We start from the raw sequence: 24,524 nt of genomic DNA on the forward strand, positions 1-24,524 counted from the left end.
TTCTAAAAAAAAAATCAATGCCATATATGATTAATCATCTAATCATAGTTAGTTATCTGAATGCTTTTTATTTTATATTTGGTGAGACTTCAATTAGTTTATCTAATACATAAAAGAGTATAAGATTTTTTTTAGCCAAATCCAATCAAGTTAGCACAAATTTAACAAAAGAAACACAAGTATTCATTATCGCTTTTTCTTTTTTAGCACTTCTTCAACAAAAAAGTTTTCGTTAAAAAGTACACAAACTTAATGACTTTTCTCATAAAAAATTAATACATAACACAAAAATTTTTACATACAGCAAAAACTTTATTAATATAACATAGAAATTTGTACACATAGCACATAAATTTTTGCACATACACATAAATTTTTGTTACAAATATAATTTATTGGCTGGATGAGTCAATATTCTGAACATGTGGTTCATCAACTTTTTTTGTTATGCATCAAAATTTTATGTGTTATGCGTAAAAAATTTGTGTTGTATGTATATTGTTGGTTGGGTGTTAATGTTTTGAATATGTAGTCTTTTAAAATTGTGTTGTGTACCAAAATTTCTGCGTTGTATGTATTTTGTTAGTTGTGTGTCAATATATTAACATATGACCATTTAAATATTTATGTGTTGTGCATTAAAATATTTTACTCTGTGAATCAAAATTTCTGTACTCTAATTTTCTGAAAATATAGGAGAAGAAGAAGATGAAGACGACGACGACGATAATAATGAAGGAGGATGAGAAGGAAAAAGGAGGGGAATAAATCAAACAAAAGAAAAAGAAGACGACGTTGAAGAAGAACAAAAAAAGAAGAAGATGATGACGACGATAATGAAAGAGAAGAAAGAGAAGAAGTAGGAAGAAAAAGAAGAAGAAGAAGAAGCATGCCTATATACATATGTCCAAAGAAGTGCATTGTGACTTGGTTGAGTACCTGGTTTAAAAAAACTTGAGTGCCTAGCTTTATTGTCTAATTGATATGATTATGGGTTATATATCTTACAAAAATATATTCTGGTTATAACCCTAAAATTCATTCTAGCATATTCTTTTCACAATCAATTAACACTTTAGTATTTTTCTTTTTTTCCCATGATTATTTGTAGAGTTATGGATATTTTGTTATCAAATAACTAAAAAAAAAATAATTTAAAACCCGCAGTGATTCAATCCACGTTTAAGAAGGAATAACACTGTTAACATCGTATTTAAGAGGTAACCAGCAAAGATAACTAGAAAATGGTTTGTTAATAATTTGCAACTTTAACGGTGTATATACTTTGTAGAGGCAAATACTAAATTGGTACTCGAAAGATTTTGGCGCTGACAAAATAGTACCTGACTTTTGCTATTGACAAAATAGCTCCTAAACTTCTTTGCTATGGCGGAAGGGGACGCAATGACTAGGTGCTACCATGACGGAGGGAACGCGGAAGAGACGCACCGTGAAAAAGAAGTGGCAAACACGAGAATATGATGAGATACTACCATGGTGGAAGGGGACGCAACGGCGTGCTGAAGAAGCATCGAACACGAAGAACACGGCGAGGTGCAGCGACGTGTCATGGCGGTCTTCTTTAGCTGCCATGGCAGAAGGAGACGTAGCAACGAACATGAAGAAGGTCGCTGGAAACACCACCGGAGCTCTCTACCATCATCGGGAGCCCTCTTTCAACAGCCACATCAGCGTTTTCCATTCGCTGTGACATCACCCTTTCATGATTGGGTGATTTTGTCAAATTTTAAAATCTTTCATAAATTATTGTCAATAACAAAAATCAGGTTCATTTTGTCCACACCAAAATCTTTCGAATGCCAATTTAGTATTTACTTCTATTTTGTAATAGAATTTAATTTTCATAGACAGTTGGTGTAAATAAATTTTACTCATAATAAAACTTTAATATCCTGGGTATGTAGAGAAGTTTCTTCTTCTTCCACCACCCAAAATAGTTTAGTGCATCTTTTGCTATCACAAGAGAAAACAGATAAATATCCCGCACGTAGTCAATTTGTATCATCGAACATACTCGGACGAATTCATTTTCCAAACACACAAAGATTATCAGCATCATTGATAAACAAATTTTATTTGCCAGTAGTTTCCCCCTCGCTAATCTAATTGCAGCATGTATGATTCTATACTTGGCTATCATATTTTATTTTGGGGTAATAAGCTTTTATGTATTTGCTATGAATGATTAATTCTATGCAGCAAGAAATAATTTTGTTTCTCAATAAGCTATCGGTATCTCCTATTACTATCAGAGCTATGATTATATATATATATATATGTATATATGTACAGCGTAAACTATTTCGATCTATAATAAAATACAATAATTGCTGGACATTATGCTATGGCAGAGCAGTGAGATCCGAGGGAAAAAAGCTGCCACCTCAAATACCTCACCAGTCGGAAGAACTCATTCCTTCAGCAAACAGGTCCTCACCAAGTCAACTTCTGAGATGATCCACCTCTTAAGCTGAAGGGGAACTGGGCTCATATATATCTCTCTCTTGTATTGAATGAATGTAAGAATGAGGAGGACGACTGTGATACGAATAACTTTGTGAATAGAGGGTTTGGGGGATGCAGTTTGAGAGAAGGGTTTTTGATCGATTATGCTGAATGTAGAGCAAAAACTCAGCTATAGCGACGGGAACTGCTGCTTCCAAAGATTGAAGAGACTGGAGTTGATCCAGGCGTCACCTCTTTCAGTGTTAAATCAAATTTAGAGCCCTCAACATGCGGAGAATAAGGCTTTTTCGCATTCTTTGCCAGTGTTACCTGAGAATATCGGTGCAAAAGAATCAAATCACAAAACCGAGTAATATTGTGCTGTGCGTAAACATTGGAACAATGACAAGAATCCAGAGATGAAATTCATGTTACCTTTGATGCCCCTGGACCATAAGTGTGAAATGCACGATCTATTGAAGAGTAAACTTCAAGAGCTTGATGGGATTCAGGGATGCATTTTACAATGCGAACGTTTTCTTTGGTATCTAATGTTCTAGACTTCAAATACAAAATGAGACGGGTTGGAGGGGATTTGGGGTTGTCCTTTTTACCATGAGTAAGTTCCATCGTAGCAAGGTCGTCCCACCGTATATCCCACTGTATTGAACACGGATCCCTTGCTGGGATGAACTTCCTCTGACCGATAACATTGGATGGTTGCTGAAAATGACAATGAAAATGGTAAGAAATAAGTGAAGGTAGTAACATAAGTGGGAATCATTCAAGAATATGGTGGGTTTTTATTCACTCTTGTCGATCATGGATACGTACTTGCAATAGTATCAATCGTCGATGAGTGATCATGAGAATCTTCCCTTTTCGAAGCATGAAGTGATCTTCATAAGCATCAGTTAAGGCGAACTTTCCTCGAACTTTAAAAAGATCAACCTGGCTGAAAAATGAGCCTGATTCTGCCAACTGCAATATGACCTACACAATACAGCATATGGCAATCGTTCACAAACTGGGCACCCAGAGGAAGGTTAATATTGGGGGGAAGGAGGGATAAGCTTTGTTTATAAGTTAGATTTTGCTTATGGGACGGGGAAAATGAAAGCATAAGGACAAAAGCATAAAAGAAAATAAGAAAACATTTGGGACAAAATTGAAGCTTTCCTAAATGTTGGAGACAAGGCTTATGCCTTGGTAATAGGCGAGATATAAGAAGAAAAAGGAAAAATGAACTCTTACTAAATTCTCAATAACCCAATAACCCTTTTTGCAAATTTCGAAAACTCAATTAAAAATAAAGAGAAAAGATATTTTTGAATTAAATGAGGAAAGAGAAAAACAATAAAATGACGCCAAACTTAAAATTTTTTGATCAAAACGAAGAGAACGACTAAGAACAACTTGAAGGTCAAGATGAACATGAAGAACAAATTTTTGAAAAAATTTTTAATAACTAAATAAAAACTAATAACCTCTTAATTTATGAAGGAGCAAAAAAAAAAAACAAAAAAAAAACAAAACTTAGGTGTACATGAATGTAGTGAACTGATTGATTTAGTTGTGATCCTTAGCAAGTAAAACCTATCATACCTGTCCTTGAGCTTTGTACTCATCATATAGTCTAAGCAAATTATCCCCACCTATAACGCGTGGCAGTCTCCTCCGGAGAAGTTGTTCTTCAGATGTTATAGCGGATGCAATTTTCATTCTCATAGCATTGGCACCTTCTGTCGTTTTTGACAGAAGATCTAGAACTCCACTAACTGGTTGTGCTGCTGCCCCTATAATCCCCTTCCCAACACCCTGAACAAAACCCTCAACGCCAGAAGATTTTGCACCTTCAAGAGGCTTTGTCAAAATACCAGTTACCCCTCTGAACAAACCTTTAGCTAATGCCCCGCCTCCCTCTCTTAAAACATCCCCAAAATCCTCCACACCTTTGCTTTCCTGCCACACATTTACATTAACCATAGGCATCAGCATCATAACAAACCAGTGCACATGCCATGACATATAGAAAAGGAATCTTATTGAAAGAAACAGAAAGAAATTTCATAAGATACGGATGATGGGGAATCCTCCTAAATATAAAAGAAGAAACAGGAAAAATATTGCAGTGAAGTAGTCAACATGTTTTCTATTGTAAAAGATTAATTTTCTAGTGAAGTTACAACCTATCAGATTAAACATACAATAATCAAGTGTAAATTGAACCTGTCTCATCCGACTTTGAATGAACTTCTTATCCATAGACAATGCAGCAACTCCTTTACTCATGTGTCCAAGTGCACTACTTGCATTGCCCAATATATCAACACCTGAGAGAAGCTGAAGTGGTTGGCCTAGAAGATCCTTCCTGATATTTGATACAGCCATACTAATCATTGAACTCTGCCTCATGCACACATTCTCATGAAACTTCTGGTTTATCTTCACCTGGTTGAGGAGTATTATTATTATTATTATTAGCGGATTATCAATATATATTAAAAATAATGTCTGTAATAATAACTAGGGTTAAGTATAATTTTGGTCTTTAAGGTATAGGTAAAAAATTCTTTTTCGGCCCCAACCTTTTTTTGTATACAAAATGGTCCCTAAAGTTTAACTTGGTTTTAAAATCGTCCTTATGGTTTAACTTGGTTTTCAATTTTTGGCGGTGGAAGCGGAGGCAGAGGTGGATCGTGGATAGCTTTTTCTTCTTCTTCCCTTTTTCCTTCACAGGAGCATAAGCACTCTTCTTATTTTTCCCTTTTTTTTTATTTTATAATTTTTTTTTGTTATGGGTAATTTAATCCAAAATTTTAAGATTTAAGTAAAAAAGACGATTTTAACACTTGGTTTTAAACCTTAGGGACGATTTTGTATACAAAAAAAGATTGGGGACGAAAAAAATTTTCGGCATATACTTTAGGAACCAAAATCGTACTTAACCCTAATAACTAATATAGGATTGGTCAAGAAGCTAAATACATTAGGATGCGTTTGATTTGCGTTTTCATTTTCAGTGTTTTTCTGTTTTCTGGATTTTGTGAAGGAAAAAGTGAAAACAGGAGGTGAAAACAGAAAACAGGATTTTATTGTTTTTACTGTTTTCACTTTTTCCTTCCCAAAATCCAAAATACAGAAAACACTGGAAATGAAAACAGAAAATGAAAACGCAAACCTATGGTTTTGGACTTGAGTCCATTGAAAAAAATATTTTATAAGGAGAGGAATAATTAAATATGAAGAGTGGGGATTTTTTTTTAAAAAAATACATATTTGACACCAAGAAAGGAGAATCCTCATAATATATGTAATAGATAATAGATAATAGATTATTTTGATAGAAGAGGAGTACACATTTATAACTAGGACAATTTTACTCTAAGGCTGACTAGAAACTAGAGAAAAAACTGTTAATGCTTACTGGCATATTTTCCATGTTACCCAATGCAGTCATCAAGGATGCCCAGAAACCAAGCACACCTCTTGGCCTTTGACTTGGTGACATAGTCATTGACACTTTGAATCGAATTTCCGAAATATTAAGGACACTGTAATTGAAGGCAATATCATATTCATTTCCCAGAAACACAACACATAAAAAATACAATTTGAAAAGAGATTCCTGCATACCCAATTTGAATGATTGGATCAACTGATGCAGCAGTAGTTTGAGAATCAGTCAGCCTACCAAGCTTCACCACTTGAATCATTTCATGTAGGCGCCAAATAATTGGTTCATGAATGTTTATTAAAAAGGCAGAACCTTCTGGCCCCTGTTTAAAAGAAATCAGTAAAAAAAAAAAAATTAGAGTCTCATAATTAATAATAAAATGGAATTCGGCATACAGTTTGCTGAATAATAATTATAACATGGCAATGCTCACATGAAGACCAATGTAAGGATATACACACAGATCCAATGATCCATCTGATTGCATCGTCACTGAAAATTTCAGGATATAATCAATTTCTGCCACAAGTCTCTGTGGTCTGAAGAGAACTGGCATTGGAGTTAATGGCAATTGGTTGTCAACTTGTAACCCACCCATTCTGAGTTTGAATCTGGAACAAGACATAAATTGTATTTACAAAAATTTAAATGACTAGATAATGGAAAACCAATCCCAAAAAATAATTAAAAAAAGCCTTGTATAGTTGATTTAAATCCTGGTTAGCACGTTGTATTGGTTGACTGGATAGTGGATTTAAACTATATTTTCACCACAAAACCTGAGAAACTAAAAAATTGAAGACAAATAACCAATTCCCAAAGACTAACCAAAATGTAAGAAACAACTGAAACGAAAAAATTTACCTGCTAATTCCAGATCCTAAACCAGTAGAATATGCCAGAACAAGATTCTGGACAGAAAGGTACAAAATTTCCTCAGGAGTATGATCAATAATTGATATCCCAAGCTCAGCAAGATCAAAATTGATGTGGAATTCAGAATTGGAAATAGACGTTAGTTGTTGCTTTTGAGATTCACTCATTGCTGATAAATGCCTTTTGCCAAGAACTCCTGCAGGTTCAGTTTCGGGCATCCAATCACTTATCTTAACAACGTTGATTTTCTCTTCCTTTAAAATAGTAACACGCATGGCTTTAGTTGGTCCATCTCCTGTTTGGGTCGGCTGGTGATCAGCAACTTCATCAATATCATACTTTAGTGATTTCATTGGGTCAGTGCCATCTTCAAAGAGTTCCAATAAACGTCTCCTACCAAGATCTTCCCACAGAAATGAAGCAGCTGAATTGGGAAGCAGCAGCTGCCAAGAATCAGCTGTCCCATCAACTTGACGAAAGCGAATGGGCAAGAACATGGAGCGATTTTCAATTCTGTCAACAGTCACAAAACAAGAATGGTCAAATGTCCAACACTAGGAATGAGAAGGCTGTATTAGAAGTCCTACTTGACTTGGGATATGGCCGTGATAGCCTTTATAATGGTAGGCTACGCTCACCCCCTTGAGCTTGTGTCTAGGATTGAGCAAGGCCACTAAATTCTAATATGCTACTGGGCAACCCAAGATTTCCAGTATCGCAGACTGCATGCTTCAAATATCCAGTCCTGAACGTATGGTGTGCATATTGTACATAGCCTAGAAAAAAGATGTCTACAGCCTTCCTAAAACCTTGGGCAACCCATCCCTGATAAACTATCCTTTGTGGTTAAGTAAGGTCTACTCAATTTTAATACGTAACTAAATATGAAATTAGAGAACAAGTCACACCCATGTGTTTATTATTTTTTTCCTTTCAATGTTTAAAATTGCATAAAAATGATTATTCATAGGGAGGGAGGGAGGGAGAGGGAGAGTGAGAATAAAAACCTGTATGGACTTCTCAATGAATTTGCACGAAAAATAACTTCAAAGCGTGACTTCTTGGCACCAGTTCTGACAGCTACTCTTAGTTGCATTGGATCGCCTCCAGCTTCTTTATTTAAGCTAATGCGCATTACACCTTCATAGCTAACACTAAATGGGGCACTCCATTTGTAGCCATCAACACGCAACTAAAGTAAAGGGGGATCCTACGTAAGATATAAAAACAAGCAATGCAGGTCATTCAGACTGACCAATTGAAAATAAGTTAAACACATACCTTCAAAAGTTCAACTTTGGCTGATGTTTGCCACCCAAACGGTTTTGGAGGATCATCGGGATGAATCCATAGAGCTGACTGTGTGTCACATTGTTGCAGGCAAACACTACACCCAACCCTGTTAATGAAGATTGTGTGTGGTTGGAAATGAACCACCTGAACATCAAATAGCGACGTAAGTTGCGTATACAAATAGTATACTGTGTGGCAGAAAACTGACCACCTAACATGCAATAGCAGCCAACAATGATAATAACAAGATAAAGTAAAGTAACAGTACGGACAATCTAACCTTTGTCCTGTCTGAAGTCATGTTCAACAATGCAGAAAGTTTGTAGTAAGATCCATCAGAATTGAAAGCCTTTACGTCAATCCTTTCCTGCAAGAGTTTTAATGAAAATTTTAAACTTGAGGGGTTATTAACGCATTGAAACAATGATGGAGCACCTGATTTTTTCATTAATTAATATCACCTTGTTTTCCAGTTCAAGCAGAGAAATCCCAGAACTGTAAATTTCAGAATGGCGGAGAGAAACAGAAAGGCCCACCCTCGGTGACAAGTATGCATCCTTTTGAGACTGAAACATTGCAGCTCCACTGTGACCAGCATAATCTTGTGGAGAAAGCATGCTAGGGAATGGACTGCTGTCTTCAATTACTTCAAGAACTTGTAGATTCCCCCTTGAATTAGAGTGCCTCCTATCCAATGAGCTTATGGGATTTCTCAAGGCAGTTCTGGCAGACTTAGCTGCTCTAGAGAGTACGACAGAGTCTGCCTCTGTATTTTCAAGAGTTTCGACATCCACCACACGATATGCCAACAGTAAAGAAGAATCGTTGACAATCCAATAAGGAACAAAAAGTCTTAAGGTTTTTGGTGCGGTACTTGTTTCACCCATATCAAGTTCAATGCTCAAGCGCAATCTCCTGCATATATGATATCAGAGAAGACAGATGCTAAAATAAAAATGGATCCTGAAAAGATTCGAGTAAACAACAATTCTGTTGAACAATGTGTAAAGTACAGCTTATAATTAGAGTTGAAATTAGCACGTGAACACACACACACACCCAATGGAACATAAAATATGAGAGCTACTTAAGTTTGCTCGGAGATCATCAAGCTCCAGAAATTAATTCCAATCTATTATAATATATAAAAAGAGCACCAAAAATAGTGTTATAGTGAATGAATGACATTATAAGTTTTTAAGTTTCATATAGAATTGTCATGTCATCCATTGCAACAACATAGAAAAAAGCATCCATCTTAGAACTACATTGATACTACCATAGAGAATAACATCCCAGCATAATCTCATAATTTTACACATTAAATTATCTAATTCTACAAAAAATATAGTATAAAGAATGTTAATTCATATCAATGAAGCAGTGCAACCAATATAAGGGCAATAGGATTTTGATGGCTTGACTCGGTATTGTTCTAGGGATTGGCATTGTACGTTGATATAGAGTTCTGATTTTTGCATGAACCTGGCAGCAGAATGTTAATGAACGGATCGGATCTTGGAGTATGATAGAATTCAGTACCATATTTAACTTGTATAAATAAGAGATGCATGAGACAAACAAGCGTGGCAGAATTGCTTCAGTTCTCAGGTTACACAACAAAGTCAAAATCATACATAGTCCATTAGCAAATAAAGCATGCATAGTTTCAAGAATAGTCAATTACTACTTAGTTGTGTCCTTCGTTTCCAGTTCCATACACAAATTAAGTATAACAATTTAACAGCCACATCTCATAATAATGAAAAGGATGTTGAAAGGACAAAGGTCGATTATTTCACCTCTACCAAAAAAATTAACAAAATATAAATAAACTATTTGATTATCAGAAGGTAGTTAATATAGTGCAAGTAGAATAAGTCACATATAAAAATCTGATTACATACCTTCTACTCTTTGGATGAACCATCCAAAAAGATGAGATATGATTGGCGAAAGAAGGATCCAGTACAAGAATAGCATCCTGAACGAAGGTATCAACAATGAAAATGAAGGTAGAACAATTATGATTGAAAAATAAAACCCTTTCAGATAACAGAATTCTTAATCATAATCTTAAGAATATGCAGAGCTAAGTTAACTATTACCTTATCCATTACCCAGCCTCCTTTCACAAACAGAGTAAGGTATAAAGGTTTCCGAATATCAGCTGAATAGATATGTACACTCTGCCGAGAAGATACGACACCTTGATGCTGCTCTACACAGTGTCCTTCCTTTGTTTTCTCAGAGATTGAAAACTCAGCAGGGCAAGGAAGCCGATTCTCCAATTTAATAGGGGAGTTGACAGATACTCTCCAATCATAAACAGGAGCGTTTAGTTCAGTATTAAGAACTGTCGCATCTATACCCACACTAAGCCATAATTGTTTGCTTCCGCTGCTGGGATTACAGCACAAAAGTATATCCTTCTTCTCAAGCTCATTTAGATTCATTGAACAATTGGATGTTGCAGAATTACGTCTGGAACTTTGATCCACTGGTTGGTCTTTGCTATACATGTAAGTTGAACCAACAGCTACAGCACATCCCCATGAGTATGATGGCATAGAACTGTTGGAGTTCGGTTGAACTTGCAAATAGTGGTTAGAGTTCTTGGATGTACTTCTCAAAGGTAAAACAGTAGAAGCACCAGGGTGTAAGGTACTCGCACCACTTTGTATGTATTCTTTACCTTGATCCGAAAAGTTTTGTCTAGTACGAATCCAACGTCTCCGACGAACAACATCAGAAGATGATTTTGTCGAAAATGTTGAAGAAGTAGGAGGCCATTGTAAGTTTTTAAGGTCAGGCCCATATGCCCACCCCTCCTTGTCAACATACTGAAACTTATCTATGGACCAGCCTGATGTCCATTTCCACCCAGGTGGAAGTGGAGGTTCAAAGAAGTCCTGCAAAATGATAAAAATAAAAGGATTTAAGCACAATGATGGTAGAATAAGTTAGTAACTCTTAGCAGAAAAATCACACACACACACACACACAAACCTTAGATGAGTACGAGAAGTCCCTTGTGCTCCAGTGACCAGGAGCATCATGTTCTGTCAATGGCCAATTGTTACTCCAACCATATGATGGCTGATAGTACTGATTTTGAAAGACCTCTTCCACTACAGTATTAGAACTGTACGCTCCAGGTGAGGGGTCAATACCATGAGATGAACGTGAGGTCAAAATATTCAATGTAACATCTGAATCATTCACAACTGTAACAAGACCCCTAAAAATGACATGTTTCTTTCCATTTTTCATGAGAACTTCCATAGCAACGTATTCATTCTCTAATGATTTTGGAACCACTGAAAGTGGAAGCAATGAGCGAATGCTCTCCCACTCACCCTCTTGGCCAAGCCCTACCCAAAAACCTATTTCCCTGTCAACATCATTCAAACTTTCCATGTCTTTTTGATGCTTAGCAATTGTGTTTCTTTCAAAATAAGAAGTTGAAACAAAGAGGAATCCCTCGTTTATTGCTTCAGCATTGCTTTGTTGGACCTGCAAAGTGAACAGGAAAGAAGCAATAAAATTATAGAAAATTAACTATTGAAAAGACACCTGCATAACAATTAAAGTAATAGCAACTAACCATTTTACTAAGTGGATATGATCGAATACTCTGAACATCATAAGACTGATGAAACATTCTTGTGGAAGCAACCTTCCTTAGAATATTTGCCCCATGTCCAACAGGAAAAGACAATGCACCCACCACATCCCCTGTATGATAATGCACAAGTGCCAAAGAAAAAGGAAAATAATCACAGTTGGAAGAAAACACACCCCACTATCGAATTAAAGACTAGCATATGCAAAGTTTAACTGTTAATCAAATAAACTAAACCTGTGCACATTCAAGACATACCTTTTCCAGCTTTGGCAGCAAGATTGGTAACCTCCACTTCCAACTTAGCAGGTGCCTGTAACAAATTTATCAATGATGATAATAAGTATAACATACACAAGAAAAAAAGTGAAACTGATAAAGTATAAAGGTATATATTGGAGGAGTGGGGATGGAAATTTGCTATTTAAAAACCTTTAAGGACAAAAAATGGAGGCAGTTCGACAGGCAATATAGCCAGCAATTGAATTTAAAATAACGACGATAATAATAGACATGAGTGATGCTTTAGTGAAAACGACCTTTTGACAAAGCCAATATCTTCAGAAGATAAGCACACAATAATACTTAAGTGAACAACGAGTAAAACAATATTAATCACACAATACCTTTCGAGGAACTTCAAATATGAAAAGTTCATTCCACTTCACTGTGCCTTCATCCTGATCACTAATTTGTGATACTACAGGCTTCACACACTTTGTTCTTGCACTCTGGGGAAAAAGCTTTTGCTGCTCTGACGCCTGACTGTCTACAACGAGACGCAAAGCACAGAAGAAGTTATGGCTATTACCATCATCTATGAGAGATAAACCCTGCAAAAATTTGGAAGATTCGATTTCAATTTTGCAATCATGGTGGGGAGGGGAACAAGGAATGTGATTAAAATTTTGTAGAAACCATTCCAGCATATTACAACCTTGGCCTCCAGAATGTGTACAGCAACATAATAACGTGCTTCTCTAGATTCATCTGCAACATTTAATCTATTTGAAAACCTTGGAGGTGGGATCCACACAGAAGCACAATCGCCATGGTTCAGTTTGTCAACTGTATTTACATTGTGCTCAACTTTTTTAACAAAAATATCACACCCAAGATTATTTTCTACAACCACAGTCTGCAAGTCATCCTCATCTAGTGCAGAAAAAGCTGTATCCTCTCCTTTGCTTTGTTGATCACCAGCTTCCTGGATAGCCAAACAGTTAGTTAGGCTTCTAGAAAGGATAAAGTTTAAAAGCTAATAAGCTAAATGAACAAAGGATTCAGAATTTGACCATATTTAACTTTGATGCTTTCTCTTCAAGTTCCATCTGTCTTCTCCATGAAAGAATGCTCCCCACAAAGGTATCAAGACTTGCTGCACTGATATTGACATTCAAGATACTGGTAGCAGACATTCGAATTCTCTTACCAACTCCAAATTCTGATTGTACGTTCGTATCATAACTTTCAAACCTAAACAAATTGAAAAGGTATCATCTACCTAAAGCATATTCTAGCCAGGAATAGGTCAAGATTAAAATTAAGAGAAGAAACTGAACTCAGTATACATTTGCAGTTAAGAAATTGAATAAAAAATAGCTTATAACAATCTATTACTTGAATATTCCATCAAATGGCTCCACAAAAGGTTCCCATGCCTCTAATTTAGCATTAAAGGCTGAAGCAACAATTGAAGAAATCAGAACTGCATTCATCCCCTCCAGTCCACCATGTGTTGCAAGCTTAATATTGGTAATTGTAGTGTCAAATAGAGGCCTCATCTGAAAGGCGGTTGAAAATGAACATTCTTATTATGAGGGAAAAATGAGAAGGACTTATAATTATTAGTAAATAATTCTGAAAGAATGAAATAATATTTTTAACAGGTGTAGAAAATACACCATTCCGTATAAGCTGTCCAAAATTGTCAGAGAAAAGTATCTTAGCTTCAGCTCAGCATTTATGTTTTCTCGAGTCTTTGGTTTCACAGAATCACCAATTATGTAAGCCAAACGACTTGATGGCTTTTTAAGGTCAGAACGAGCTAGGAAAGTGCACGCCTGCAAGTATATAGGATGATAATAAGTGTTTTATTCTTTCATAGGTTTAAGAGATGCAAAAATAGCATTGCCAGAAGATTTTCCTAGCATATACATATTATATATATAAACTTTAGAAAGTCATTAAGCCAAAATTATCTAGAATTAAGTATTTGAAGCAAGTTAAAATTAACCTGGTTTTCTACTTTCCATATGCTCCAGCATTGAGGAGCCCTTGAACTTGAAGATCTTGAAAGGGGCACCTCATGAATGTTTGCTTGGCTGACTAGATCCATTCTTGGGCAGCAAAACAAATCTGCACTTGGTGGTTCATTTGTTCTGGAGACAACACATCCCAAAGAAACATAACCTGGTGGAGGTATAGGATACCAGAAGAAAACTTCTTCAATCCCTTTCCCTAGAATGTGGGAAACTTTGGTAAACTGAACAGGTTTTGAAGAGAGATCAGGATTGTCACTCTTGAAGACTATTCCAAGTGCAGGAGGTTCTAGGCTGAAAGGCAGGGTAAGAGGAAGTCATTAGGTGAAATAAAAGATAGATAATAGGAATGAACAGGAAGGACTTTAAAAATAACAAGGACTAACCCTTCAGTGATGCAATCACCCACAACAGCATAGCCATGACGTGCAATAGGTCGCCAAATAGAGACTGGATGGCGGAGGTCACCGCCTTTGTCCCACCAAATCCTTTCAAAGTTTGGTGTAGATATATAGGAGTTAGCTGCTTTTGATATGGACTTGACAATATCCCAACCAGATGTGGTTACACTTTTTCTTGTATCCTCAATATCTTCGTTATCAGAATTAAAACTTGAGAAGGGGTCCATCAAAGGAGCTCGATTTGAATTCCAGAGAAGCAGATGATTTAGGTCATAGCAGCTGTCTTTTAGGGGGCGACCAGTTGAAAAATGTGCGAAAAAAGAGCCAACAGCATTATCAAGGCGCCATATACTAAATACAGATGTAAATTGTTCATTTGATGGGATATTATGCAAACAATCTGAATATTCTGCTGATGTTACAAGATCAGAACGTAAGCAGTGAACAACATGTTTTGGTGGCGGTTGGTTCCCAGTATGGGCCACACAGCCGAGAGCTACATAACCTGGAGGCGGAATGGGCATCCAAAGAGAACAATCACTGCCAGAAATAGAGTGGCCATCAGGACCATCATGCCCTAAAATTTTCAGCAATGATCCAATAAGATAGAAGTCGACTGGCTTCCTTACACGGCCATATGTGTTACTTACTGCCATTACAGCTTGTGAAGGAGGAATCGGCCTGACATGACATCAAGAAATATATTAACGTTGCTAGGAATTTAAAATATACCAGAAGAAGAAAACATAAAGACAATCTTCATTACAAAAAAAAAAGTTATCTCATCAAAATTAACTGTGACAAATGGAACAACAATATTCTTCATGGATTTAGCTATCTTGTGCCCTAAGGGTACATTGTAATAGTATAATAATAGAAACATTTGAAGTTTTTGATATACTCAATGCATTAGAAATATAAAAAGGTTATCTTTTTAATAACTTTTAGGAAAACAATTCCTTTTATAGTGCTCTTAAACCATTCTTTATTTATTCTATTCTAAAATTGATTTCAATAATAAACATTAGACTTGTTAATGAGCTAATTATCATAAAATGCTGAAATTCAGAACCCCACTCTTCTGCTCTCACTACTCTTTCCTCCGCAATTAAGGTTGCAAGTTTCTTCTGAACACCAGATGACTTGTAAATACTCAGTATCTTGGGATGCTACAACTGACAGAGTTGCGAAGTGATGAAAAAGGTGCAGGGAGTCTCTCTGCTATGCTGACCTTTTTTTGTTTACTTAGTGTATAAAGGAAGAATTGGACAACAGGGGAAATAAGAACATAAGTTGTCATCTTAAATGATATCTCATAGCAAACTTTTCTTTCAAGAACTTCATCAATGACTAATTGAGTGCTGCTGAACTTTGTTTGGGCATGATCAAGAATATTAACGTGGAAGACAAGGTAGATCTGGGAACAAGTAAATAGAATATACCTTGATGTCACACAATCTCCTAATACAACATAGTTTGAAGGTGCTCTAGCCCTCCAAAAGGTAATATTTTTGTTGGGCCCAGTCTCTGCAGAGTGAAGAATACCAATTAGTCCATTGTCTCTCAGATATAGAGTACACTATATAACATTAAAGTACATAACTAAGATTAGAGAAGGATTAGTATGAGAAAGAATGTGATCAAAGTATTTTGTTCAATTAGGAAAATACCTTTTTCAGACACCCAAATTCGGTCATAGTTGGAACATTGAACAAGGGGAGTTGCATTTCCAAAACTTAATGCAGCGGATGCCTGACTTTGCAGATTGAGTATAAGAGTAGCAGCACTGAGTGAAAGATGAACACAAATGTCCGTTGACAGCAGAGAAATATTTGTTTTATCCTTCACAGAAGTGTATCCCCCAGATATGTCAACTGGATCTAGAATGACAAGTCCAGAGCCAGCCTCAAGAGTAAAATCCTTCACCAGGGTCCTAATCCAAGAGTCTTTTCCCTTAGAGGCATACCTATTCCAAATGGACAGAATGTTACAAGCCATATCAAAAGAAAAAATTGGGATATTACAATTTGAAAATTCTTGGTAAAAGCAGTTCAGATTGGGGAACAATTAAATAAAAAAAAAGCTCTGAATGTCAAAAGAGTAGCTATTGGTTTAATTGTTCCCAAATGGAGAATTCTTTCTTTTTTATTGATAAAATAAGAATTCAATTAGGATGAGAAACCTAAACCATATCATTCCCCCAAAATAAAACTAAAGGCTGTCCACCAAGATATCTCACATGAAGCTCATGTCCAACTTTGCACGGATAAGCTTTTCGCCATAAGATGAATCATCCAGAAATGACTTAGTACCGTCATAGAAGGTCAACTCCGAAGAAACAACCTAACACCAAAAATACAGCATCAAGAGGGCAACCAAACAACAGGAAGCAGTAGCTTTTTATTTTATTTTATTTTATTTCATTTTTGTTGGAGAGGGGAGTAGGGGGGGTGATTAAAGCAAGAAAATTTTCAAGGTCTTTTTTTCTTTAATCGTTTCAACTAATGCACACTATCCATACAATTTGTGTGAATATTACCTGTGTTTCAAAGGTAAAACTTCGAGTCATTTCTGATTCACTTTGACTATCTGTATAAGTGCTTGACATTTGATTCATGTTGTCAAGGCTTTTCTCATCACCGGATGACAAAATGTCTGGAGCCACAATGTCAACGCCATCATCAATAGAGACTGAATAGCTGCTGTCGTTACTCAGGTAGGTATACTTCCTTAGAAGAGAACCATTCTATAAAGAAATAACAAAGGTATAAGAATCCCATAAGGAACCAACTGGGGTAAAATATCACAAGTACTAATTATATTGTGGAAGTTTTGGGTTCGGAAAAAAGCTTTGAGAATGATATTCGAGTGCTTTCAAATATAAACAGAAAGCATATTACCTCAATTTTCACATTAATGAATCGTAACTTCTTGCCATGCCCGATAACTATAATTGGCCTAAACCTTATGTTGCGGGCTTCCTTTGTGTCTGTTTCAACAGATAAACAAATAACCTTTCCACAACCATCATATACATATTCATCAACACCTACATGATCGACTACTAACTGTTTAGAGGGGGAGAGGTACACCACATCTTCTTTCTGCTTGTAAATTGATTCCATCAGTACAATGCTGTTGTTTCTGCTGATAGGATCATTTTTTGGATCCATTGTTTCCTCTCTTCCAGTTAGTGCTCCAAGAGCAGGAACAAAAAACTCGGCCACTGCAAGAAGAAAATCTGGCACAACAAGGACCCGGGGCTGCTGCACACGAATCACAAACGATTGGGATGATATCCGCCATCTGCAATCCATCAGAAACATTGTTGAAATGGGCATATCAACATCAACTCCAGCATCACTTATTGTCCTTCGAAAGCTGCCCGTGTTTAATGCAAAGGGAACTTTTCCGGTAACGGATTGTTTGGAAGCATCAGTAGATGATCCAAGCATTAAACGCATTTCAGGTTTTGTATCAGGGCGGACATCTAGTATGGAGAATTTTGGAATTGTCACAAAGAGGTCTGTTTCTGACAAAGAAGTCATGCGATAGTTAACCCAAAGACCTTCAATCTGCAAAAAATATGCAATAAATATATAAGAATAAATATATAAGAACAAAAGGAACATCTAATTCAGACATACCAAGCTGATATATATATATATACACACACACACACATCAGAAATGCCATACAAAAGGATTAATTGTAGTATAAAATGAAGGAACGTGAGAAAACTAAATAGTAAAGCACACTCAAACTGATATCAAAGAAAAGTATTTGATGAAATCTGACAATGGATACATTATGATTCGGATAGGTCCAGTGTTAAAATGCAGTCTTCTGTGGACTAGACATGTTTGGTGTAAGACTATTGCCAAATACTAAAACAAAAATAAATTCAGGTGTGTAATAATCAATACTCACAGCAACATGAGCCAAAGGTGATTCCCCACCAGTGCCATTACAGAGCTCCAGTAAGGCATGGTTCACCACAACCGCCATAATTGTAACGGTTTGTGACAACAGTTGTTGACTATTCGTATTAACCTTATCCACCAGAAGCTTAATGGTATCCTTTGAATCAGAACTTCCACCACGAAAGCTTGCAGGAAGCCGTGGTGGTTCTCTTAAATTCCAGCAAGTGCAATCCAAAATCACCTTATATTCTTTATCAGACATTATAACATGCAATAAATCAACCTGCATAAGAGGTAATAAAAACAAATGAAAATTTAGTTACAATGTCAGATTAGAATTTCAGCATGTTTTATTGGCACTCTCTGCTTATCAACTTTTTTTTATTGGTAGTTTCATTGTCTTCCACATAGCAACATCAAACAAGTATAATATAATTCTTAATTACTATGGAATGAAATAGATAAATTTCCCACTGGCCATTTAACCAACTCTTAAGCTACAAAATACGTTTTTTAACTTGCTTTTCTTATGACCAGCAATTTGACACAGAAGTGATCCAATAAAACCAAAGCAGACAAAGTTTATTGCACAAGGTGATATTAAACATTAGGGCTTCTTTCCATTTAGAGGTAATGTGAGCCAAAAATTGATAATTCATCATGATTGCTGGTTCATTTAGACACATTGAAGAAAGCTTAACTGAAAGAAAACATTAATCACTAGCATACCTTCACTTCAAGTGAAAAATTTGGGACTTTCCTGAACACATCCCTCAAGCTTCGACGGACAAATATATCAAATCCCTGACCTTCCCGTATCATTGGTTTTCCAAGACAACCATCAATTCCAACAGACATGTTAATTCCTAGAATCTGCAGTTAACTTGGAGTAAGAAAGATATAAAGAAATATAATAGCAATAGCACAGATGGCAACAGATGCATACCTGAGCATGAAGTATATCAATATGCACAGCTGAAGGATCTTCTTCTCGAGATCCATGCCATCTGAATTCATTTTTAATCTGTAGCATACCCAGATCAAGTTGTATAAAGCTGCAAGTCAAGAAGAAATGAGATTACAATTCTCAAATTGTCGGATATAAAAACCAACCATGCTCTATATTCTATAGCATAATTAGCTTAAGGTTTATGCCTTGTTTGGATGTAGGGGAAACACAAAAGGGAAAAAAAAGGGAAAGTTAAATGATGAGAAAAAAGATATTTCTCACCAAATGATTGGTTGAGAATGATATTGAGTAGAAAATATAACAGGACTGGTTAGGGATATTAGCCAAGTTAAAAAAGTTCATGTGCGACACATTCCTTCACTTGATCAAATGGCAGACACCTTGACTAAACCTCTCTCAGCCAATGCCTTTCTAAATTTCAGAACTAAACTATTTTCAAGGAATTGAAACAGAAAAACAGCTGAATGGAACAATCCAGCTCTCACAAAAAAAGTACATAGGAGACTTCCTAGCAAAAGCCAAAATGAGTGAAGCCAAACCCATGCCAACACCAATGACCTCGGGATTAAAGCGCTCTGCATATGGGGATATAGAATTTCAGGATGCCTCTTTGTATAGGTCAGTGGTAGGAGGCCTGAAGTACGCTACGGTCACTAGACCTGACATCACATTTGCAGTGAATAAAGTATCACAATTTATGCATAAGCTACTTGAGAGTCACTGGAAGGCAGTAAAGAGGATATTGAGGTACTCGGCAGGAAGTATACACTACAGGTTGCAATTTCAGAAAGCAAAGGAAAGTGAGAACAGAATCTATGGCTTAACAGGCTCAGATTGGGGCAATGACATTGATGATTGAAATTCCACAAGTGGATTCTGCATCTTCGTAGGTCCTAATCTCCTATCCTGGTCAAGTAGAAAATAAGCCGTGGTACATTTGATCGAGATTATATCTCATAGAAGGAAGTTCATCAGCAGCACATTCCTTCACTTGATCAAATGGCAGATACCATGACTAAACCTCTCTCGGCCAGTGCCTTTCTAAAATTCAGAACCAAACGGAGGACAGAAGCTACACCCCTCAGTTTGAGGGGGCATGTTGGGATATTAGCCAAGTTAGAGAAAGTTAGTTAGAGAATATGACAGTTGTCACTCTACTGTTAAGAGTGGTTAGGCTATAATGGAAGATATCATGAAGTATTTCTCCTAAAAAGCTTCCAGATTCCAAAACTTTAATCTTCCTTTAAAGCTCGTTTGCTTTCACGTTAACCTAGACCTGTTGCAGGCTCATAACATTGAATACCAACATTATCCCAAAAGATATGCAGATATCGAAACCATGCATGACCTTTATAATTCAACTTTCTCCTAAAAAGCTTCCAGATTCCAAAACTTTAATCTTCCTTTAAGGCTCTTTTGATTTCAAGTTAACCTACACCCATCGCAAGTTCGCAACATTGAATATCAACATGATCCCAAAAGATATGCAGATATCGAAATCATGCATGGCCTTTATCATTCAACTAGCATAATCTTATGGTTTAGGGGAAAGAAATAGAAATTGAGGGTATTTCGGAGGAAAATTCTTGTAAATAACTCTTATCAATTTGGCAGAGTAGTCAAGTGGGGCCATTTTATCAGAGGAGAGAGAAAAATGAGCATCTATAAGAGGGAAGAGACTTAGCATGACTTTGGTTGGAGATTAGGCCGGACAGAACCCATAGGAAAGTAGTAGCCTCTCAAATGCTACATGTATCTTCCTTTTCTGCACATTTCTTACATTCCTTAACATTTTCAGACGCAAGAATGATACCTAACTAATATGATTCAGCTCCTCTGCTTCTATTCCATCTTCTTCTATTCTCTACTTTATTCTTCTGCTGTATCTTCTACCACACACTATATTCTACTCTATTCTCTGTATTATTTGTCAAGTGTAGCTATATTGGTACCCGGATCTTACACTTTACTCATGTAATGAAGAGTAAAGTTAAGTTCATTCTATTCTTTAGGCCGTTCCCTTCCATTTCCATCCTTCCCCTCCAAATCCCAACTCATAAACATAACCTTAGGAGAGTCGATGTTTTACATTGATAAAACAACTGTTTAAATAAAAGAGAGAGTAAGAAAAGAGAGAAAAATGTAAACCAAGAGCATATCATACACGGAAGAGGATGATATAAGATGCTACAAACAGAGATTGATGAAAATGTGTTTGTGTATTCCCTTGATATCATTCCACAATTGATACACACATATATATACTCATAATTACAACTATTTTAATCACTTAACAACAACACTAATCATTCCCCTACTGCACTAACCTTCACCTAATCCACTAACCACATATTATACTCTAATATTCCCTTAAAACTCGAGTGGAAACTTGAGTTTAAAACTTATTCAAAATAACGGAATAAGGAAAATTGCAGAAATTAACAGGAATGAGCGCAGACGGAATTGCCAGAAAGAAATGCAGACGGAATTGCCAGGGAACTGCCAAAATACTGCCAAAAAGATGGCAAACTGTATGAAAGCTGACGATGACATGGTGCAAATGGAATGGTTGAAAGGCAACTGGTTCTCCATGAGAATTGTAAATATACTTGTAAAATGTGAAAACAGCAAGATCGGAGCGGAAATCGCAAAAACAGTGAAAAATAGAAAAGCGGACACCAAAAAACCTTAGGAGGGATTCACACGAAGATGCCACATCAGCAGTCAGCTAGATCTGCCATGTCAGCTGAAAGGAGACACATAGCAAAGCCTGATTGGAGAGAGAACCACGTTAGCGCGCTGACTCGGCATTATGCTGACATCAGCGGCACGGTTTGAATGCGGATGCGGGTCACGGACCCGGTAGGGTTGACACAGGCAAACACGCAAAAGGGTCAGGCGGATCACTGGTAACGAGCCGGGACGGACATGGTGAAAGTGGAATCTGTGACGTTGATTTGCACATGGATCAAACGATGGAGAATCTTCGAAATCAGAGCCGTTGATTCGTATGCTGATCGAACGGCTGCAGTGCAATCTGGGAATCTAAGATGAAGTGATGGTGGCAGCAAAGTTTGAGAGGCGCATGGAGAGTTTGAGAGGCGCATGGAGGCGCGTTACAGCTCCGACGGCGACGATCTTGGGTCCATTGGGCTTAGAACAACGAGACGAGTCGAACGATGGGATCAGTGGTGGAAGAAAATGCCAGTAAGATGACCGAAAATGTGAAGAAAGACGACACAGATTGAACGAAAGAGATGGAGCTTATGCTTGATCGAGGCAGCCCCTTCAGGTGGAGCGTGTAGGCGCGCCCATCAATGGCAAAGGGTGTAGTTGGGCTCGTTCAACTCGGAATGACACAAGAAAACGATGGTATGCTCGGTGATGGGTGAAAACGTCGGAAACTGGCTCAAAAAGTGACTCAAAGAAGCATGGCTTTTGGAGATGGACAATGAGCTGCTGGCGGCGGGTGAGGGTGGTTTTTCGCTAATTAAACTCGAAAAGAAGAGAGAGAGAGGGTGAGCTAATGGTGAGGTGAGAAAGCATCCAAACAGCGACAAAATAGGAAGGAGAAATGCACGGAAGAGAAGGCCAAACACAGTAGTTTCACCGTTCTTCAAGGCAGATACCATGGTTCTGATACCATGTTACAAACAGAGATTCAAGAAAATGTGTGTGTATTCCCTTGATATCATACCAGAATTGATACACATATATATAGTCATAATTACAACTATTTTAATCACTTAACAACTCCACTAATCTCCACTAATCATTCACCTTGTACGCTAACCTTCACCTAATCCACTAACCATATATTAGACTCTATAACATATGATATAAATTCGATTCCATTTGCCTTCTGTTTTCACTCAAACTTTATTTTCTCCTTTTGAAATGCAATGAAAGAAGAGAATTCATTTTTCCAAATATACATCATTCAATGGTAGCAAACTAGCAATATACCCACAAATGTGTATATCAGTTCAGCTAAACACCAGAGTCCCAGTTATCCTAAGTTCAGATTTATAATGCATCACCTAGAAATGCAATTTACACCCTACTAAATTTTCATGTTTATACTGAGGCTTGACACCTAATAATAATAATAATAATAATAATAATAATAAAGAAAGTTAAAACTTGTACTTACTTTTTACTCAGTGAATCCCTTGGAAAAATGATAATTGGAGTGTCAAGTAAAAGATCCAGCTTGAGTGCGGTAGCTCCATCTATTTCATGTTTCTTAATCAACCATTCAAACCCTCCAACTTTATCAACAAGTTTGATTGCTTCTTCTGTACGAGGGGTGGCAAGTTCCATAAAGTACACCATTATCTGCATAGGTATCATAATATTACTTCAATAAATAAAGTCAGGTATTGCAAACAGATGGTTCATGTCAAATGGAATCTGAACCAAGAGATGATGCAAACAGCTTTAAAGAAATTCAATGATTTTTAGCATACCTCTTGCACAAATCTATTAAGGAAAACGATGCGAACAGCTGAGAGTTGACCTTGCAGTTTGTAGGCATATCCTTCATAATCATCATCTCCAGCACTATACGAATTGAATTTGAACTGAAAAGAAAAAGTACAACAGTAAAGCTTAAAAATTTGGAATGAATAAAAAGAGAACAGATAGAGGATCTCCAAACAGTTCATTGACTTGAGGGGTTTTTGGCATGTATCACGAAGTCTGAAATTTCCCAATGTTCCACAAATAGAAAGAGAACTTGGATGAACCTAGACAAGAAGATATCTCAGTTTTTAGATGGGTGACAGAAAAAAAAGAACACCTCTAAGGTAAATATGAAAAGAATTCCATGTAGAAAATCACAAAGGAAAAGGGGATTCTAGATCAACTAATAAAAGTTATACCATTACCTTAAGATCCACTAGGAAATTTTCTTGTACTAAGGTAGCAAGTTGAGAACCATCCTCCGTGTTAAGAAAAATAGTTACACTATCCACATTCATGTTTAAATGAAATACTACACGCTCTTTACCAAAACCTAGCAATCCTTTAACACGTTCTTTTTCATCAGTCTTATCCTTCTTCATGGAAGTTTGCTCAGGAGAAGTGGCTATAGTGCTTGTATCGCTTTTCCCTTTATTTCCAGAGCTTATATCCAAGCCAAAGCTTATCAAAGCAAGAATAGTTGGTCGGTTGCAGAAAAATTCCAGTTTGGACATTCGAACACACATCTGAAAATTATCAATCAGAAATGTAAACATAACATTGTCCAT

At 36.7% G+C, this 24,524-nt stretch overlaps 1 protein-coding gene and 1 long non-coding RNA gene across 7 annotated transcripts in view; one reads left to right on the forward strand and one right to left on the reverse strand.

The window, feature by feature from the left end:
- LOC110263752 overlaps window positions 1–2,729 on the forward strand; it is a 3,466-nt gene extending 737 nt beyond the window's left edge. Inside the window, exon 2 of the long non-coding RNA XR_002349581.1 lies at window positions 697–2,729. This is a non-coding gene — a long non-coding RNA (uncharacterized LOC110263752). The remainder of the gene's footprint in view (window positions 1–696) is intronic.
- Window positions 2,163–24,524, reverse strand: part of LOC107639630 — a 45,241-nt gene continuing 22,879 nt past the window's right edge. For 3 of the 6 annotated variants that reach the window (XM_016343189.2, XM_021105507.1, XM_021105504.1), the window contains 36 exons: window positions 24,162–24,482; window positions 23,742–24,020; window positions 23,426–23,610; window positions 19,249–19,357; window positions 19,032–19,175; window positions 18,310–18,585; window positions 17,280–17,954; window positions 16,919–17,125; window positions 16,619–16,722; window positions 16,050–16,345; window positions 15,822–15,906; window positions 14,365–15,060; window positions 13,954–14,272; window positions 13,622–13,780; window positions 13,338–13,501; window positions 13,013–13,193; window positions 12,655–12,924; window positions 12,344–12,550; window positions 11,976–12,030; window positions 11,700–11,830; window positions 11,102–11,608; window positions 10,201–11,004; window positions 10,000–10,076; window positions 8,554–9,007; window positions 8,373–8,459; window positions 8,081–8,236; window positions 7,807–7,991; window positions 6,788–7,312; window positions 6,357–6,534; window positions 6,103–6,245; window positions 5,894–6,020; window positions 4,696–4,917; window positions 4,072–4,428; window positions 3,301–3,459; window positions 2,902–3,189; window positions 2,163–2,796 (listed from right to left, as the gene is read on the reverse strand). In XM_016343189.2, coding sequence (XP_016198675.1) covers window positions 2,653–2,796; window positions 2,902–3,189; window positions 3,301–3,459; window positions 4,072–4,428; window positions 4,696–4,917; window positions 5,894–6,020; window positions 6,103–6,245; window positions 6,357–6,534; window positions 6,788–7,312; window positions 7,807–7,991; window positions 8,081–8,236; window positions 8,373–8,459; window positions 8,554–9,007; window positions 10,000–10,076; window positions 10,201–11,004; window positions 11,102–11,608; window positions 11,700–11,830; window positions 11,976–12,030; window positions 12,344–12,550; window positions 12,655–12,924; window positions 13,013–13,193; window positions 13,338–13,501; window positions 13,622–13,780; window positions 13,954–14,272; window positions 14,365–15,060; window positions 15,822–15,906; window positions 16,050–16,345; window positions 16,619–16,722; window positions 16,919–17,125; window positions 17,280–17,954; window positions 18,310–18,585; window positions 19,032–19,175; window positions 19,249–19,357; window positions 23,426–23,610; window positions 23,742–24,020; window positions 24,162–24,482 — 9,276 coding nt within the window. In that variant the 3' untranslated portion in view covers window positions 2,163–2,652. Of the gene's footprint in view, window positions 2,797–2,901; window positions 3,190–3,300; window positions 3,460–4,071; window positions 4,429–4,695; window positions 4,918–5,893; window positions 6,021–6,102; window positions 6,246–6,356; window positions 6,535–6,787; window positions 7,313–7,806; window positions 8,010–8,080; window positions 8,237–8,372; window positions 8,460–8,553; window positions 9,008–9,999; window positions 10,077–10,200; window positions 11,005–11,101; window positions 11,609–11,699; window positions 11,831–11,975; window positions 12,031–12,343; window positions 12,551–12,654; window positions 12,925–13,012; window positions 13,194–13,337; window positions 13,502–13,621; window positions 13,781–13,953; window positions 14,273–14,364; window positions 15,061–15,821; window positions 15,907–16,049; window positions 16,346–16,618; window positions 16,723–16,918; window positions 17,126–17,279; window positions 17,955–18,309; window positions 18,586–19,031; window positions 19,176–19,248; window positions 19,358–23,425; window positions 23,611–23,741; window positions 24,021–24,161; window positions 24,483–24,524 lie in introns of those variants that run through there. The other 3 variants (XM_021105508.1, XM_016343194.2, XM_016343199.2) reach the window with 2 other exon arrangements.

Source organism: Arachis ipaensis, chromosome B01, assembly GCF_000816755.2.
Source record: "Arachis ipaensis cultivar K30076 chromosome B01, Araip1.1, whole genome shotgun sequence".
In the NCBI taxonomy this organism is placed as follows: Eukaryota; Viridiplantae; Streptophyta; class Magnoliopsida; order Fabales; family Fabaceae; genus Arachis; species Arachis ipaensis.